This window comes from Python bivittatus, unplaced genomic scaffold, assembly GCF_059951505.1.
Source record: "Python bivittatus isolate LINGU-HERP-01145 unplaced genomic scaffold, Pbiv_v1 ctg000020_np1212, whole genome shotgun sequence".
Taxonomy (NCBI): Eukaryota; Metazoa; Chordata; class Lepidosauria; order Squamata; family Pythonidae; genus Python; species Python bivittatus.
Genome location: NW_028277030.1, coordinates 73,888,867 through 73,907,244, shown reverse-complemented (window position 1 = coordinate 73,907,244; position 18,378 = coordinate 73,888,867). Strand labels below are relative to the sequence as shown.

Sequence of the window (18,378 nt, the reverse complement as noted above, 5' to 3'; positions counted from 1 at the left end):
AATATTCAGTGCCTCCAAAATGCTGGGAGGAGAGATTAAAAGCCACGCAGGTCATCTTTTCAGTGCTGGAGGAGGGAAAAGTTGCTTCTTCTTCAATGCTTCCTTCTCTTAGGATGGTAGTATTTTGAACATACTTTTTTTTTTTAATGGATTATGATGCTCCTCACTGTCTTTCTGGTCCAATTCTATTTTATTTTTTTATTTTGCTCATAGTGATGGGGAAATCCTGTAATAACTGACAGATACTGGAGAGATACTTAATGACTGAACAACAACAACTGGAGAGATATACAGGCTCTTGATAGTTGATGCCCCAGCAATACAATTATAGTTATTCACAAAAGCTGTTGTATCCCATCAACTAGTATGGGCAGAATGGGAGAGACTTTGCAAAAGCTTTAATGGGCACTACAATTTCCATTCTACTGCCATGCTGGGAGCCACAATTGCTTCAAAACAAATGCCTCTCTCTTCTGGGCATCTGTTCCTTTTGACTACATTTGCAGTTAAGAGTTAATTGATGTTACTTTAGCTAATGTGTTATAGTAATTTGATTCAATGAAGTACTTTTGTGCTTGTATCTAAAACTAGAGAATGTTATTAGCATCACTAGCACATCTTGTCACACTACCTTTCACTTTGACTTCGTTTAACTGCTATGATCCTACATAAAAATTGATTTAGTATCAAAATAGCAGATTTACTGTCAAGCCCATGAATCAAGATGCTAATATACTTAGAATTGGGTGTCATTTCTTTATTGACTTGAATAATTCACTTGAATATTCACTTGAAGAGTTAATTCTAAAATGCAGATAAATTTTCACACTGTTCATATCTCCTTCATGGATTACCAATATATAAACATTTTTTTTAACTCTGCATAACACCCACAGATCCTCTTTCTTTTTCTCTTATGCTTCCTGTAACACTTACTCAGAAGATGATGCAGCCAATATGTTATCCGAACTAGTTAAAATATTGGAAAATATTGTGATCACAGTAGAACCCAAAGATTCATTGATTTCTTCATCATTCACAATTTTTTTTAGTTTTTGGATCACATCATTGACTTTGTCTGAAGTCAACTGTTGTCCTTCTCCTGTAAGATTCAGTAGCTGATTGGCTATATCAGCAGCATTTTCTGAAAGCACATAAAGAAAACAATATAAGCCAGTTAGTCCCAGAAAAAAAAATCCTTTCCAATTACAGCAGATTCCTTACTAAATACAAGAAAATCTGGTGTCCCAAAAAAGTACGGTACAGATGGGTTTTGATTCTCGTCTAGAGTGGACAGCATGTTATAACCTTACCCTAACCTAACCAAAAATCAGAATCTGGTAGCACTTTTTAAGACTAACACATTTTATTATAAAGCACAAATATTCAGGAGAAACCAGAACAACTGAAGTTTCAACCTGATCAGCACAGATTTAGGTATATTTGAATTCTTAGAAATAAGTTAGGGGTGGGCAAACTGTTTCAACTCCAAAATGTTTTGACATTGAAGCAGTTTGGCTCCAAGCTGGAACAAAATATACATTTCAAGAATTCAGTTTTGAGTTCAGAAATGTTTCAGCTCTGAACGGAATGGCCATTTCCGGCAGTGCTGTTTGAAATATTCTGTTTGGACTATTTTGAGAGCTTGTGTTTGGGTTGCCTTTTTCGAACATTTTCCAGTCTAGTCAGTAGAGCAACAGGGGCTAGTTATGTCTGTGCTGTTACTGGTTTAGACTGGGTGGTTAATGGAGAAGTCAAGTGTTGAAGAAACAGCAGTTAAGCAAATGGTCATACCATTGTGTGGGTTTGGACTGGTCTATTGAGCATCAGGGTGTGTATGCACTCAGGGCATATTTTGTGCCCTGCTATAGTAGAGCTTCCAGAGTGCCCTTAGAAATGCTAAGATTTGAGACTCCGTATTGCTTTGGACTTCCGGTGAAGGTACTCTGCTTTTTGTTCCGTGTTGTTTAGCTGTTTCAGACTCAGTGTTGGGTGTGTTTGATTGTTTCTTTCATCGTCTGAGTTTTGGAATTTATTTGTTCTGCCTATTAGTTATGGAGCTAGTGGTTTGTTGATGTTGTTGCTTTTGTATTGTGTAATAAAGCAGCGTGGGGCTGCTGCTTCTTCCTATTCATGAAGCACCTCCTGCTGCTATGCACGCGGTAGCTCAAACAGTTGATGAGAGAGATTAGCTCACCTGAGTTAATATGCTGGATGAACACCTCAAAGGTTTTATTTAACAAGTTTAAAGGCATTCTTTGTTGAGAGGTGAGGGGGAAAGAGGCTCTTCTGATTTGATTGCTGCTTCAATTCTATGAGTAGACCTATCCTATGGGAGAGATTCTTTACCTTTAAAGCATTTTTTCTGCATGCTGGGAAGCTACTACTAGTCCGCAGGGACTGCCACCCAAACTACTTATCTGGTACTGGGGTGAAAAACAATGGAGTGAGTGAGTTTGGGCCAAGTTCCCATTTTTTCCTATGCCCAAATGCTAAAAATATTTTGAGTTTTCTTCAGAAGGAATAAAGAATCCTCAACCTGATAGAGTATTTGGAGTAGAGTCTACTATTTATGCTTTAAAAAACACATGCTCTGTTTTGTGTATATGTCTAAAATAAATGCGGAATGTGCTTTTAGAATCTAACACAACTCTGCATAGTTCTTCAGTAAAGCATTTAAGAGTTCTACATCAGCAATCAAGGTCTATAACAACTTTTCTTAACTTGGTGAAGCCCAGTTGTGTTAAAAGCTGGGAAAGGAAATATTTCAAATTTATCTAGAGGGAACAGATACCCAAATACTTGCCTGTGCAGTTTCTAAGATCAGGAGTATCCCAATATGATGTGTAATTATCCATGTTTAGAAAGCTAAGATAACACAGAACAGAAAATATCATTAGCAACCAATATATGGAAGGTTCTTATGAAATTACATAGTCCTTCTGTATCGTTTTAAACCCTCTGTATCCTTTACTTCTTCACTTTTAAGAACCTATATTCTGTCACTCTTTAATTATACCCGTAGTATACTTCATCTTTGTCTCTCCATTAAGCATCTCATGATCTTTGAGCTGTTACCATGTTCTTGATGCAATCTGGGTGGGGTTGCCCTGGCAGGCTGTGGTGTCAGTCTCGCCTGGTCTGGTTTCTTTCCAGGGGTAATTTAGAGGGTGTTCTTGAGCTTCACATTTTTCTACAAGAGCAAATGAAAAACAGTGATCCGGAAAAACAACATTAACATCAATATTGTAGCTTCCTAGTAAAAGCTGTTTCAATTAGGCTGGTCTGAATAAATCACTTTTAATTTTCTACCAAGTTATTTTTACTTACAAATGCCTAGTGGAATGAGTATTTATGAAACAAAATTTACATCTCTGAATACAAATGTACTTTCCTATTAGAGACAGAAATCATCTAGAATCTGGGAGAAATTAATATCTATGTCTTTTTGAAGGCATTTTAAACTAGTTTATAGTCTGACAGTTGTAATGAATCAGGAATGTATTGATCAGAATTGAAGACCAAATGATTCTGAATGTCCTTATATCTGGCTTGCAATGCAGTATTGAAAATTTACTATTCTTGCTCAGTTCTGTTGTTTTAACACTGATCTGGCTTTGCCTGAATTCCATTACTGTTTTGCAGTACTATTCCAGGGCCATTGTCCAGATATTAATTCCTTCCCAGATCAGCCACCAAATCCTTTGCATAAAGTTCCTGCTTCTTGTACTTTCCTTGAATGGTCAGCTGAATGTCTGAAGGAGTGACCTGTGACATGGGTCATAGGGCACTGAGAATACAAGTTCAACACAAAAGAGTACAGAACTTTTCTCAATCATAAACAATCTCTACTCATTCTTTTAGTTTGTGAAGGAACAAATGCAAATGGCTTCAAGAAGCCTCAGTTTTCTCATTGTTTTGTTCCTATGTCATTTATTTCTACCAGGCTGCTAGGTTAAAAGTGAACTGGAAGAATCAAATGTTTAACATCCAGAAAGTGGATGCTTTGAAAATAATTTGGAAGAAGTGTTTTGGATCTCATGCCAGTACATCAATCCTCTAATATTCATTAAAGCATTAAAGGTGCATGTCTTAAATATGATTCTTAAAATAATGGCATTTTTTTCAGACTTGCACATAAACCTGAAAAATGACAACTGTGAGTGAATCAACAGCAGAAAGTTGCTGTGCTCGTGGTTGTGCAAGGTCTGAAGCACGTCTAGATTATTTTCAAACTATGAACAGAACTAGTAAACCTATTAATTTTTATTTCTCATATGTTGCAACTGACTTCACTACTTTAATGTCTTCTGCTTACTTGGTCAATTTAGAATAGTTAATTCCCTAAAGCATTACACTTATTGGTTAAAACATATTGTTCTTATACACTGATAATGATGATGATGATAACAATAATAATATTTACAAAGCACAGAACAATGAGAATACAGCAAAGACAGAAATTTTGCCCTTACCAACTGAATGAACTTTCACTTCATGGAGTCTCAAGCCGTCTGTGATATTACTGCTTAGGAGTTTCTTCTTAATTGTTTGCTCTTCTAAACTTACATTGTTGGTAGAATTGTAAGCTAAAAGTGCACGGACCTCAAAACTGCAAAAGAATTGCTGAATGAGAAAAAGTCTAATAATAAGACATTTAAGTATGATCACAATATTTTTAATATAATCCACAAAATTAATTACTTAATCAGTCCCATTAAGGGACTCACCAACATGCAAGAGCTAAAAAAAGGTCAATTTGCATATGTCATATTTGAATATCCTGTTTTATTCTTATGAGTTTTTTTCCTGTGATATCACAGCTAATAATGAAAAGTCTTTCCAAAAGAAGTAATTTAATATAGAAGAAAAGGAAATTCCTAAAAATCATATGGAGTTCAGATGCTCCACTGAGTAACCTGAACATAACATAAATACATACTTTAGCTTTACTTAAATAACCTCAAGTATGTCTTGGTCTCATGAATTCCCCTTACCCCTTCTTCCCAGGGGAACACATGGGAACCACAAAGAAGACTTGAAATTTCTACTTCCTCTTTTAAAATCTGGACAAACTATACTTAATTTTATTTATTTATTATTAAATTTGTATGCTGCCCATCTTCCCCCAATGGGTGACTCTGGGCGGCTCACAATTAAAATCAGAAACCCCAACAACAATTAAAAATCCCCCCAATAAATAGTTAAATAAATAATCCATTAAAAATCAAATCTAAACAACAAACCCTGTACATAAATACGAAAAATCTGAACTAGAATCAGTGGAACAACTAATATTAATTAGGGTCAATGAAAGCCAACAAATCATAGTTTATTGCTTGTTTTAGCTTGTTTTAGTGATCAGATAAAACAGTCAATATCAAAGCACATAAAAGTAATATGTAATTTTGCACCATAAAACAGAGCTACTGATTTTATTACATGAAAATACTAATTCTTCCTGCTTTTCCATTTAGCATTATATTCTTTAAAAATGCAGTTTTAGGAAATTGTCCTTCAGTAGACTGTTAAATGTGACAGATGGTTTTGTTGGATTGGATTTGCTGTTAATTTGTTATGAGAACGGCCATTCCTTGTAGTAAGAATGTTCAGCAAGCGCGTGTTTGAGCTGGTAAATGACATCAAAGGCAACAAAGCCATTTGCAAAATAAAATGGGGAATTCACATACAGGAAAAAGGGAGCCCTTCATAATACATCTCTTACCCATGTGACCTAGTCTTGGTCATATGGCTACACCTAGGATCTGTACGATCTTTCAGGGGAAAACAGCAGCAGCAGCAGGAACAGAAATATGTGGCATTACTGTGATGTCAAAAATGGCATGGCATCAGTTACTGATTGCAAATGTAGAGATTAAAAAAAGAAAAAGAATCCAGTGCAAGCTATGATCATTTTAAAAACTATTCTCTCTGAACTCTGCTTTTCAATAGATGTCATTTAATTGGGAAACAGAACTACTGAGATGGAAAAATTAGACATGTCACTACAGTAACAACTGAGAAAACACTGCGTTTATTAAAAAGTTAATAATATATTAACAATGTGTTGTCAGTTTACTGTTGTCCAGAGATCTTTTTATGCTGCTCCAGGTGCAAAAACACCATATGGCTCAGGAGCTGGCAAACATACATCTATCACTGGGGTATGATTAATGCATTCTGAACATTAAGCGCTTTTGATCACTTTAATGGAAATTACTAAGTGATGTAAGATGAACAAGCCACTCATCAAGCCATTCCAGTATTTAATATTCTGTGACAGCTCTTCCATAACTCTAGTTTGAGTAGTTCGGTCTTGTCTTTGAGAAAACAAATGATTTTGAAACTGGTTCCAGTGGGGTAACTGTTGGATTTTTGCAGGGAAAAATGAAGTCTTGTGGCAGATTCATATTATTGTAGTTATTTATTCACATTTCCCCAGAAGCATGTGATGTCATAATGGAGAATATGTTTCTGGTTATATGCTGGTTCCATGAAGAATATAATGCCCGCTGGCTGTATGATGCTGATGTATATGTGTACAATGTTCAGGAAGCATCCAGTAGGGTCCTTGTAAAATTCATGCATCAACTTGACAACTTTCATAAATGGAACTACTGGATAAAAACTTTGTTTTTATCTTTCCCAGCAAGTGAGCGCTCAGAGAAGGAATCATAACATTGGCTCTTTCCACTTCATTCACCTTTAAGCAAGTAATTGAAGAATAGCTTGAAATGAAGTCTTGGGAAATAAGTCTCATGTTACTACCATGCAAAATTACTTGACAGATATAAACCCAAGCAATTATATTAGCATTTGATAAATATAACAAAACTGCTTAAATTATTTCAGAGCTTTTGTAACAAGAATTTCTTACAATTTTACCTTTGATGACCAACATTTCTCTTTTCTCTTGATCCATTTTTTACTGTATTTAGTTGAACACTATAAAAACAAAAGACATATTTTTTAGAAAAGTGTCTTCTGCAGAAGAGAGCATATTTTCTTTCTATCCTATCAAGTACCTACCTTATCCTAACCACACAGACAGTGTAATTCCAATCTCCCATGGTTTGAATTAACTGGAAAATAGGAAAACAATGCAAATGTTAAAATGCATAAAATTGCTGCAATTGTTAATTTTTGCATTCTGTTCTTGTATGAAAACTCTCTCAGAGGAGTTTATTTTCATAAAATTATCATTATTACCATCACCCCCACACCAATCATGCTGTTCCCTTTCATGTTGTTACGCAAAGGGCAGAAAAAGAGTAAGAAATAGTAAGCCGAAATTGTAGAACATTTTTTTGGGTGGGGGATGGGAAAGGCTAGGGGAAGCTAAAATCAGCATCATTCACTATACCTCTCTGCCCTTGCTTCTACTCACCCATAAACTACTTCATACATTTTCTTTTGTTCTTTATCATATTTTCTCTTGAGTTAATTATAGAAAAAAATAGTCTTTAAAATAAGGCACAGAGCAACATGCTAGGGAAATCCAACAAGATTAACTGCAGGCAATCAAGAATTCTAAAGGATGTGGCAATATTCCTTGGTGAGAATGTTCACTATCTGATCTATATCTTCACTACCAATGTAAAGCACTAAATTCACCTTAGATCTAGAAGACACATGAGACATGAAGCTGGATTTAGATAACATAATAATGGAAGTGATTTGTTATTAATCAAAGTAGTGACAGAAATTTAAATTTGAGAAGAAAATCTGTATGCGGAAGGCTTAGCTGGGTCTTACTCAAATGATGTTGCAATGGCACTACTGGGGAATTTATAACCTTCAGACATTACTAATCCAGATTCCATTTGTCCTTAACAGTTGGCAACCCTTTGAAAAACATTTATTAACAGTGAAATACAAAAAACTATATCACCACCACCACCAACAAAAAGTTTGTGGTTATACAGTAAAAGAAAACTGATATAGATTGTGGTGAATAAAGTAAACTAAACGTGACAAAAGAGAGAGCCACTTTGGGGTACTGGTTAAGACACCTGTTTAGAAACTGGGAGATCATGAGTTCTAACGTTCAGGCTGATTATTATACTTCTTGTCATTAGTTTGGTCTTCTTTCTATTTAATTTTAGCCCCATTTTTTTCACTTTGATGTCCTTGACCTTCATTACTAGATCTTCCAGATTAGTTGCATTTTCAGCTCTCAAAGTAGTGCCATCAGCATAATGCAAGTTATTGATGTTTCTTCCTCCAATTTTAAAACCACACTCATCTTCTTCCAGTCTAACTTATTTCTTCCAGCCAAAAATCATTGCGATCTAAGTTTATGAATTTTATAACTGAATTTTAGTGATGTGATCTTGAAGGGCTCTGAGAGTTGAAAAAGGAGGGTTCAGGGAATTCATACACAGCCCACCCTGGTGTAAATGAAACGCATGCTTACAATTACGGTAGCGCAAGCAAGATTACAATGATCTCTAATGTGTCTCACATGTCCACTGGACACGCTCTAAGATTATAATTAACTATACATTTTAAAAGATCAGAATAAAAAGCAGTATTTGAGATATACAGAACATAAGATTGAACAAATAATCTAGAAATTAAAAGTTCTGAATGGTGCTTTTTAAAAATAAAATCTTAAAGATCACACTTTTAAATTAACATTTTTAAAAAATATGTCTTTAAAGTAACATCTTCAAAAGCACACTTAAAATGTATCTAGAGAGGTTTGCAAAGTAGCCTAACTTACCCATTCTCTAATTATATCCTGAATGTTTGGCTCGGCATCTTCTTTGACTTTGTAGACAGTAAGGTCAATTCTGTAGTATAATCTACCTAGGCATTACAAAAACAATGTAAATGTCAGAGTTATGGCTCTTATTTTATACTAAACTGTAAAATTCTTACCAAGAAGTATAATCAAACGTGGGATAAAGCCATGATGCTGATAATGCTTTTAAAACTGCCTTTAGGTTTTAATAATAATTGTTGTTACCAATTTATTTCACTTTTTTTAAAAAATGCATGTGCATCTTGATTTTTCATAATAGAAAAACATACAGAAAGGTCACTATTTTACAATAGCTAAATAGTTTTTATTATTGTAAGTATTGATCCTTTGTTCTAGGAAGGCTAATGATTTTAAAATATTTGCTGTTATTTGACAATGTTTTATTAATATCGGCCCAATCTTCTGATCAATATTCTACTGATCTTTCTCAGTAGAAATTAGGGGTATGCAGAGAACAGCTAATCTGATCTGAAGGCAAGATCAGAAGCTCCAGAAGTAATCTCATGCGCCTTGAGTTCCTCCAGTGATAACCTGATCTAATTTGGTTCTGCACATCAGAAATGGGATTTGGAAAACTTTGGAAAACTCGGCTTTCTCATGGTGTACAATGGGAAAAGCAAAAATGATTATGCGTTTCTTGTTTTTTCAGTATAATGAGATGAAGTTTTCAAGAAAACCATATTATTGTGAATAGATTGCATTCAATTTTATAGAAATCAGCACATATGTTTTTGAGTTAAACTCCTTTAAAACTCTTTTTAAAAATGTGCTCAAGTGTCTTGATATGCAATTTCTTATAGTAATAGCTACTATGGTGAATATATATATATATTCTTCACCATAGTATATATGTATATATATTTCAAACTTATAGCTTAAGGGTGTATTAATCTATATAAGAAACTCTTCCTGAGCTGGTGGAGCTCAATGTTGGGGCTGAGGCAGAAGGCAAGACTATTCTATAAAATAAATATATAGTCAACTATTCTATAAAATAAATCAATTGTTAAGTTACTCAGCTAGCTGACGCTCAACTGCTTGGACAAGAATCTGAAAAAAGGGGAAATAGAATGACTAATGAAGAATGAAAATTAATATCAGTTTTGCATAGAATTCAGGCTTTAGCCAAATCAAATGCATACCCAAAGTGGAAAGACTTGAAAGTGTGAGCCAAACAACAGACAACTTCTTGAGGTCTTTTTATGGCTGTGAGCATGGACTACAGTATATACTCACAGATAAACCAAGGATTTTAGGTGCCAAAATACACTCCAAAAATTGTATTTGGCTTATCCGCAGACGGGCTTATCTGCAAGTATATACAGAAATACTATTTTAAGGTACCTGTATATACCATATATACTCATGGACAAGCCCATTTGCAGAAAAACAGACCTTTGAATTTTTAACAAAAAGTATGAAAAATGCGGGTTGGCTTATCTTGAGATATATGCAGTACTTCTTTGATAGGACTATGCCAAATAAAATGCTCAGTGGCTCAAACTGGAAATATTTTAATATTATTATAGACATTATCTTAACATACATATTGGAGCTCTGTGGAAATCTTTGCATTAAGAGTAAAAGTGACCACTTCAGTTGCTTCATATTTAATCAGGATTTACATGAATAGAATGCTGTTACCTTTCTTTTCAGGGTTATTTGGGTTTCATCCTATAGCTAATTATGTTAACATGAAAATATGTGATTACAGTTTATGGCTATTTATCTGAATATGAGTGAGCTGTATGTTTAATAACATACAATAGTGATTATTATCATATATATTCAATCATACAGATTATATGTTACATTTAAAACCCATTCTTTATCACAATGTCTTCTTTAAACTCCAGTAGTAGTTTCTATATTTCTATATTTTTATTGATATAAGGTAAGATGCCAGATATTGGGAGAGCCCCTGATTTTTCTTTATTAATTACAAAGGATAACAATGGAGACAGAATTTTACCAATGGCATTATTCTACTACTAGTTACACTGGTGTATGTTCTGTTCTTGAAGAAGAACCTATAATCTTCCTTTTGATTGTTAACCACATACAGTCCAGTAAGGGATCATATACATGAACAAAAGTTCAATGATTGGTATCTTTTTGCCTTATCTTTCCTCTTCTCCATCTTACTAACACTGGTCATATCAATTGTATCTCACACAAAGGATCAAATCCAGCTGCCACCTGGAGCACATTTAAAACATTTCTTGGTTCCCACTGAAGGGTAGGTCAGAGCTTATTTATAGCTCTGAGTGGTAATCAGGTGGGGTAGGAGAAAATTCCCAGAGATTATCTGCTAAATTAGATAAGAATGATTTAGGGAAGGAATTACCTATATGGAATCCAGATTCCCTTACTGTACAGCATTTCCCTGGTCATACTGAACTTTTTAATAAATATCAAGCTGTTTATGGGATAATAGAGTCAATGTGTCATTAACAAGAGCTGAATAACTTTAAAAATAGGTTGCAGAACCCCATCATTCCCTTCCATGTTTGTGGTTATTTATCCCAACTTTAGGGATTTAAAAAAAAAAATTCATTCATATACCACTATTGCTGGCATGAATTGAGGTATTTGTAGAACCAGATTAACATGAATAATCTCTGATCTTGCTAAGATCATATTTATACTGTAAGTGATGTGTGAACCAATTTTCTATGAACATAAAATTTCTTTTACATTTCCCTGGAAAGGAATTATTCATCTATTTTGTGAAAATACAGTTTACATTATATCAGGTTGAATGGGAAAATTCTACTGCCTCTAAATAGCAGAGCTAAAGATCTACCACTTCTGGACAATGAGTGAAAACATGTTTTCTTGAGGTTAGTATGAAGAACTATAACTTTCTTTTACTCTCAGGAGACTATCAAATGACAACATTAAAATAATTCAAAACATACTTCCTCTTTGAATTTATGCTCATTTTTTTAAGATCATTGTTTCAAAATACTTCTAATAATAATATAATACTTATAAGTAATCTATGTAAAAAATAAAACTGTTTTTATTTAAATGTATTTAAATATAATTATTAGGCAGTGATTTCTCCTGTTCATTTTGTTGGATATTGTTTATTCTGAAAAATCAGTAAAAACAACAACAGAAGTTCAGTAGATTCAATGTCTTTCTGTGCAGCCAGACATAGAATAGAGAAGAAGACACACAGAGATTCCATCTTCTGGTTCAGAAGCAAGAATCTAGAACCTCAATGGAGAGAAATGGGATGCCAGAATTTATCTGCATATAGAGAAGATAATTTGCCATGATTTCCTTCTCATATTTTCTGATCAATCTGTAGTCATTTGTTTTCATTAGATTTTTACAAAACAATCTCCATGGAGTGAATAGGAGAATCAGTGTCATTTGACTGTCACAATAGTCTCCTCAAAGATATTGAATTAGTAAATGAAATGGTAGTGATTAGAATCATATACTAAAGTTCTATGCTTTGATCTTTAATCATTTTAATATGGTATAAATGCATTTCTAATAAATTTCTATTGCTTTAATGTTTCTAGTGCTAAGCATGAAGTCTAATTTAGCCCCAATAATTCTAAACTCTATTTATACAATCTAGCAGATGAGGCATTTGTCATTCTACATGTTTTGACATACTGTGTTTGACCTCAGGTCCACATGGGCAATCCCAGTCCATGAAAGAATTACATAAAAAATAAGTCAAAAGGGATTTGCTACTTGTAGTCAATGTTGTCTTGAGCACAATACTTTGATTTGCTTCTGGCAGTATATTAGTCAGAGCAGTTTCATGAACTGACATATCCACTGTGTTTTGAACTTGCAAGTTGTTATTATGGAATATCATTCCAACCATTGTTTCTGTATGGTTTGATACATTTTCATTAAAATACTTAGTAGGTTCATTCAACAAAGAAGATTGAACTATCACATCAGTAACTACTGAAACTGTGGCTTGTTCCAAAAGGGAAGAATAGTTTACTATTTTTTCATATTTCAAGTCCTCAAAAGGTGAGGAAATTGTCCAATCATAAAAATCAGTAAGATTAACATCATTTGGATTTAAAGAAGACAATCCTTCCTTAATAGGATCATCAGTAGACTTGCTAGAATTGTGATGCACTTTCCAAACAACTGATTCTTGTTTTGACACAGTAGCTTTTATTTTAGTACCAATACTTCTGTGAGCCATATCACCAAACAGTTCTGCATGATCAGGTTGAAGAAGTAGAATGTGTTTGCTTTCTAAATTATTTGGATCATGATGTTCATTTTCAGAAAGATATGTTTCATTCATTGTGCTTTGTTCCTGAACTAGTTTTTCATTCCACAAATATCCTGAATCAAGAGAAAGTTGATCAAGGTCATTCAGAAGACTCTGTGAAATTAAAGTGCCTGAAATCATTACAGCTGCAGAGTGTTTGCCAAAATGTGCAACTGTTCTATGACAATTAGTAGGCAGTATTTCTAAAGGCACTGTCCTTATAAACAGATCAGATATCTCTGGATTTTGTTTTTCAAAAAAAGGATTATTCGTAAGTGAATACGCTGCATTGTTCGTATAATCAGAAGCACTTGTAAGCTGACTAATCGGTAACTCTGCATATATATTATGTGTCAGTTCCTTAAAATGTATTGGACTTAGCGATAAAACTTTGCAGGTAGCTTCTGTACATGAAGATTCAAAAAATGGTGTTGCTGATGGTTCAATATAAGAAAAAAAAGTTATTACTTCGTCAGCCAGTATTTTCTCCATGGTCTGTTGCACGGCTAAATTGGCAGTAATTTTAAAATCATAAGTAAACCTTCCTTGTAATATATCATAAGAACTTATCTGTAAATGCAAGGAAGGCTGAATCAAAGGTATTACCTGGGAAGTTAAAGGAACATGAACAGCTGAAACATCATTTATGGGTCCATTTTTGTTAAGCAGAGGGTCTGATTTTGTTGCTGATTGTGATATTCTTTCGAGAACATCTGAAATTCTTGATGAGTATATTGGAAGAACTGAACTAAAATTCTCTTCTGATATAGAAGTAAAAATATTTAATTTAGAAACACTATAGCCTACCAATCTATTAGAAGGAACTGTTTGCGTGGTGATATCATCTATTTGTGTAGGGGACATGAAAAAAGACATTCTCTCTGTTAGGGAAGAATATGATTGATTAAACGAGGACAACCATCTTCCTGTAGATTCCTTAGAAGATTCTAGGGGATCATGCGCCAGAGTCCAAAATGAAGTATTTATGTATTGTGTTGGAAGACTTACACCATTAGGCTTCCTAGGATCAATTGTGAGAAAAGCAGTATCATTATATGGGCTGCTAGATGTATTATTTTCTACATATCCTGCTCCAGAAATCATTTCTGACTTTGATTTGACATCTTCCAATAGAGGTGAAAAAGAAGATACATCATTATTGTAAGAAATAAACTTATCTGGAAGCTCAAATTCATCTTCTAGAGATGAGACTTCCTGTTCTCCTAAATTATCTAATTGCTCAGTGAGAGGATTAAAAGTAAATAAGTCACTTTTTAAAAAAGCTCTATTGTATATTTCTTGATATAAAGATGAAGCAGAAACAGTTTGCTGAATTTCTGAATTTCTGCCTCTTGCTTTTGGTAAACCTGCTGATAAATGTAGTTCTGTATGGTATTCCACTGACAGGAAGACTTCTGTTGGATGGATTCTGGGCATAACATCTGGAAACCAGGCCTTCATGTTTTGTAATGAACCAGAAGGATTTGCACTGTGTTTAAACAGTTGTTTTTTAAAATGAACTGAATTATAGTCTTTTATGTGACTTAATTTTGTAGTCTGTAAATCATCTACAATATAAAAGCCATTCCTAAGAGAATCCTCTTGTAGAATTCTTTTTGTGGGTTGCAAGTAGAAACTGTCAAGTGATCTGTTTAGTAAGCCAAGCATTGTTTCTTCAACTAATTCCTTAGGGTGTGTATAAGAATATTGATGAGCAAGAGAAGAAAGATTTTCTTCTGGAGTTCTGGAAATAAAATTCTTGTAAGTTGCATTTTCCTTCCATGTACTCAAAGACTGCAAGAAACTGTTAGTGTGTTTATAAACAGAAGAAAATGTGTAACTAACAGGAGATGGCATCCACTGAGGATCTTCTGTAAGTTCAAAAAAAGTGTTCTTGTTCACCAGTGAAGGAAACAGCCAGTTTGATCTAGAATCTTCTGTCTCAACACCTCCACTCTGTTGAATACGGAATCCTAAATTCCTGATATGATCAAGTGGGAGAATTGGTATTTCCTCTGAAATACTACTCTCACTTAACAAGCTCTCGGAATGCCCTGAAACATTATTAAAGTATGAAAACTCAGTGGAAGAATTATAATTTAAGTTTACTTGTTCTGTAAAAGGGTCCAAGATATTAACTTGAATTTCTCCAGAAGCAGATGGTATGACCTCAGGAGTTATTGTGATGAAATAACTGGTTGCAATTTTTCTCTCAGTTGTTGTAAATTTACTGGTGTGCAGAGGCCTCTGTTTTACAGGCCAAACTATTGGGGTTGATATAATTCCTATGTTTTTGATGCCTCTTATCTTAGAGTCTTCTTGCCAATGTTGAATAGGTTGAGAAGAGTCAGCTGAATTTCTCTTGACTCTGAAGACCACTGTAGCAGGACCTTTCATTTCCTGCAGGTCTGTATACAATAAGTCATTCAATTAATAAATGAAAAATGTTACTTAAGGAAACTACTTTTTCATCAAATACAGCTCAGACTGATTTTGAAGAAATCACTTATTTCAGCAAGAACTACACTGAACAGACTGAGTTCTGATATGCAAAGATTAAACAAGAAAATTTACACAATTTATTCTTAAACTGTTCATTGACACAAAGTTTTCCAAGTGGGTACAGGAGACAGAGATATGTACTTCAGACCTGTTCTTACTCTGAACAAACTTTTATTCTATTCACCATTTATTATTGATTGTGCATGAAGACAGAGACTTCTTTTTGAATGAGCTACTGGTCGTAAGTTCTATTATATTATCTACCATCTGTGAAATGTTGTTATTTTTACTCCACACATGGAGATTTCACCTCAACTCATGCTCCACCCTGGCTAAGAGGCCACTCTTGGTCCGCTCAAACCCAACCTGCAGCCCAACCTGAGGCATACATTCTGATGGTTTGTGATCTAAAAATATTTGTGCAGCTAAGCTAGAACTATTTTTTTGCTACTATATTGTCATCATATGAAGTTATTTCCAATATTTTCTACTTCTAAACCAATAAAGTATAGCAATTAAATTTGGAATGGGAGTAGAGAGTTTAAGTTCAAGGCCTACTTGATTATGGAACTCATAACACCATGGGTGACTATGGGACATTACTATCTTGTAGTCCAAGTTATTTCACAGAGCTTTTGCTGCAAAAATAAAATGGGGAGAGATTCCATGTATGCCACATCTAACTTTAAATTATTTTCTGTTAGTTTAAATGTCAGGCATATGGCCAAAATTCGGTCCCAAACAAGGAGGTGACTGAAACTTAGAAAAAGAAATGTGAGGATCCCATCTCACAGGCTGTAGGTTATCCATCTGTGTATTAACATAAACCTTAATTCCCTCCTCAGACCCTAATCCTTATAATTCTGCAATTCTACTGGGCATGGAGGGAATGTCATCCCAAGAGTGATGGAACAGCACTCTGAAGATGATTTTCCACTTCCTCACTCTCATTTCTGTTGCATGGAGGGTCTGTGCAGATTCCCCTCAAGGATGTCAAAAGAATAAGGCTCAGGATCCAATCCATTCATTTTATATATTTATTGCTAATTTATATCTACAATTTTGTTAGCCACTGGGAGAGTTTTTATTTGAAGGACACAATCAAATATATAAAGTTTCTTAAAATTTACTCTGGCTTTATCAGGGTCATTTGAATGTTGCTCACATTCTATATGTAGGATCCCAAGAGAGGTATCATATTTCGTGGTTATCTTCAGGAGAAAGGTAACAATTATTTTCAAAGGAATTTGCATTGCTCTTAATGATATTACTTGAATTAATGACCCTAACAGGGGTAGATGAACAATTCTTATTTTTCAGTAACCCAAGGGTGCTCTGGATCAAGCTAAGCAATAGTATTAAAATAACAAACTCTAAAGAGAACAACATCAAGATTGCTTTTGTAAAATCTTTAGCATTTGAAGGTTAATAAAATAATCAAATCAGAAATGTGAAAAATAACTTTAAAAATCTTCCTTCTATATAGGAAATTTTTATAATCCAAAATTGTTATTCATTTGACACAAACCCCTTTCAGCAGTGTTTGCTGAAACAGAATCTGACACCCGTATATAATGCAAGTATGCTTAAAAGATAAAATGATGTTGTAACATATCAAAGAAAATATAACATTAAATTTCTTACCATCCATTATTTTATCGGTTCGGTTAGTATCAAGCATGTTAGTGGTAACAGTGGGTGATGGAGTGGTTGAACTTACAGTAGCTGGTAACAAAGATGAAAAAGAATTGAACTTGTATGGCATATGAATGTTAATAAGGTCAGGCAAAATAGAAACATGAAAACACAAACAGAGGAACCTACTTTTAAACTACTGAATCTACATATAACATAAAACACACATACACATTTTTGTGTTAGACTCAATTCAAATTCCAGTTCTGCTATATATTTTTAAACAAGTCTCATCTGATCACCTGTGAAATGAAAGTAACACTTATTTGGCAAAACAAGGCCTCCACAAACTATTTAACAGTAGTGGATGGGTGAATTCATGCTTAAAACTATTCTCACAATTTTTACTAGATTAGGAACTGATGAATGACATAAATTGCCATACACTATTTCCTGCTGACCAACGTAGACAAACGTGTAACAAAACAAGTTGCTTTGTTTGCAATGGCCGCAAGGAAGATACTAATGCAAATATTGACAAATAGTGTTGTTAATTATAGGGGAGATGAATTGAACTGATACGGATTGTGGTAATTCTATATGAATTTTAGCTAAAACCTATGGTTGCAATTTTTTTAAAAAAGATGAAAGTAACATGAATTTACCCTCACATAGTTTTACCACCGTATACTGCACAAAATAATACCTTTCGTTAGTTTAGGATACTATGTGTTTAGGATATCACAGTCCTAAATACATTGTTTGCAAGTGAGCCATGTTTAACATCAAACCTGTCAACTGAGCAAGACTATTTGTCTGAAATGAAGTATAGTATGCAAATTCAAAATAATCTTCTCTTAATGATAAAAAAGGAGCATTTGTAAATAGCATAAAATTTGCCTTGTGTCTATCTGCCATCTGTGTCAGGTTCTGATTAAATCCTTTAATGCCTGCATAATGACCACAACAAGATTACATTTTCAAGTTGCCTCAGTTTCAGATGTCTTTTGTACTGGCAACTAGAGAAGTACCATCCATGATTCAAAGGAAACATTCAAAAACAGATGCATGCTTGTCTTTTTAGAATATCAGCGGATGGAGATATTCTAATAAAAAAAAACCTCAAATAGTATAACTATACTTTTGAGAAAAAATGCATTATTAAATATCAGCTCAGTCTAAAACATCACTGCTGATAGAGCAATGTTTGTTT

At 34.0% G+C, this 18,378-nt stretch overlaps 1 protein-coding gene across 3 annotated transcripts in view; it reads right to left on the bottom strand.

Moving 5' to 3' along the window:
* Positions 1-18,378, bottom strand: part of ADGRG6 (adhesion G protein-coupled receptor G6) — a 107,623-nt gene that overhangs the window by 32,154 nt on the left and 57,091 nt on the right. For 2 of the 3 annotated variants that reach the window (XM_088141562.1, XM_088141566.1), the window contains exons 6-12: positions 8,726-8,811; positions 7,030-7,082; positions 6,886-6,945; positions 4,476-4,612; positions 3,079-3,193; positions 2,807-2,868; positions 937-1,144 (exon numbers count right to left, since the gene is read on the bottom strand). In XM_088141562.1, coding sequence (XP_087997688.1) covers positions 937-1,144; positions 2,807-2,868; positions 3,079-3,193; positions 4,476-4,612; positions 6,886-6,945; positions 7,030-7,082; positions 8,726-8,811 — 721 coding nt within the window. Of the gene's footprint in view, positions 1-936; positions 1,145-2,806; positions 2,869-3,078; positions 3,194-4,475; positions 4,613-6,885; positions 6,946-7,029; positions 7,083-8,725; positions 8,812-12,403; positions 15,437-18,378 lie in introns of all 3 variants that reach the window. The other variant, XM_088141559.1, reaches the window with a different exon arrangement.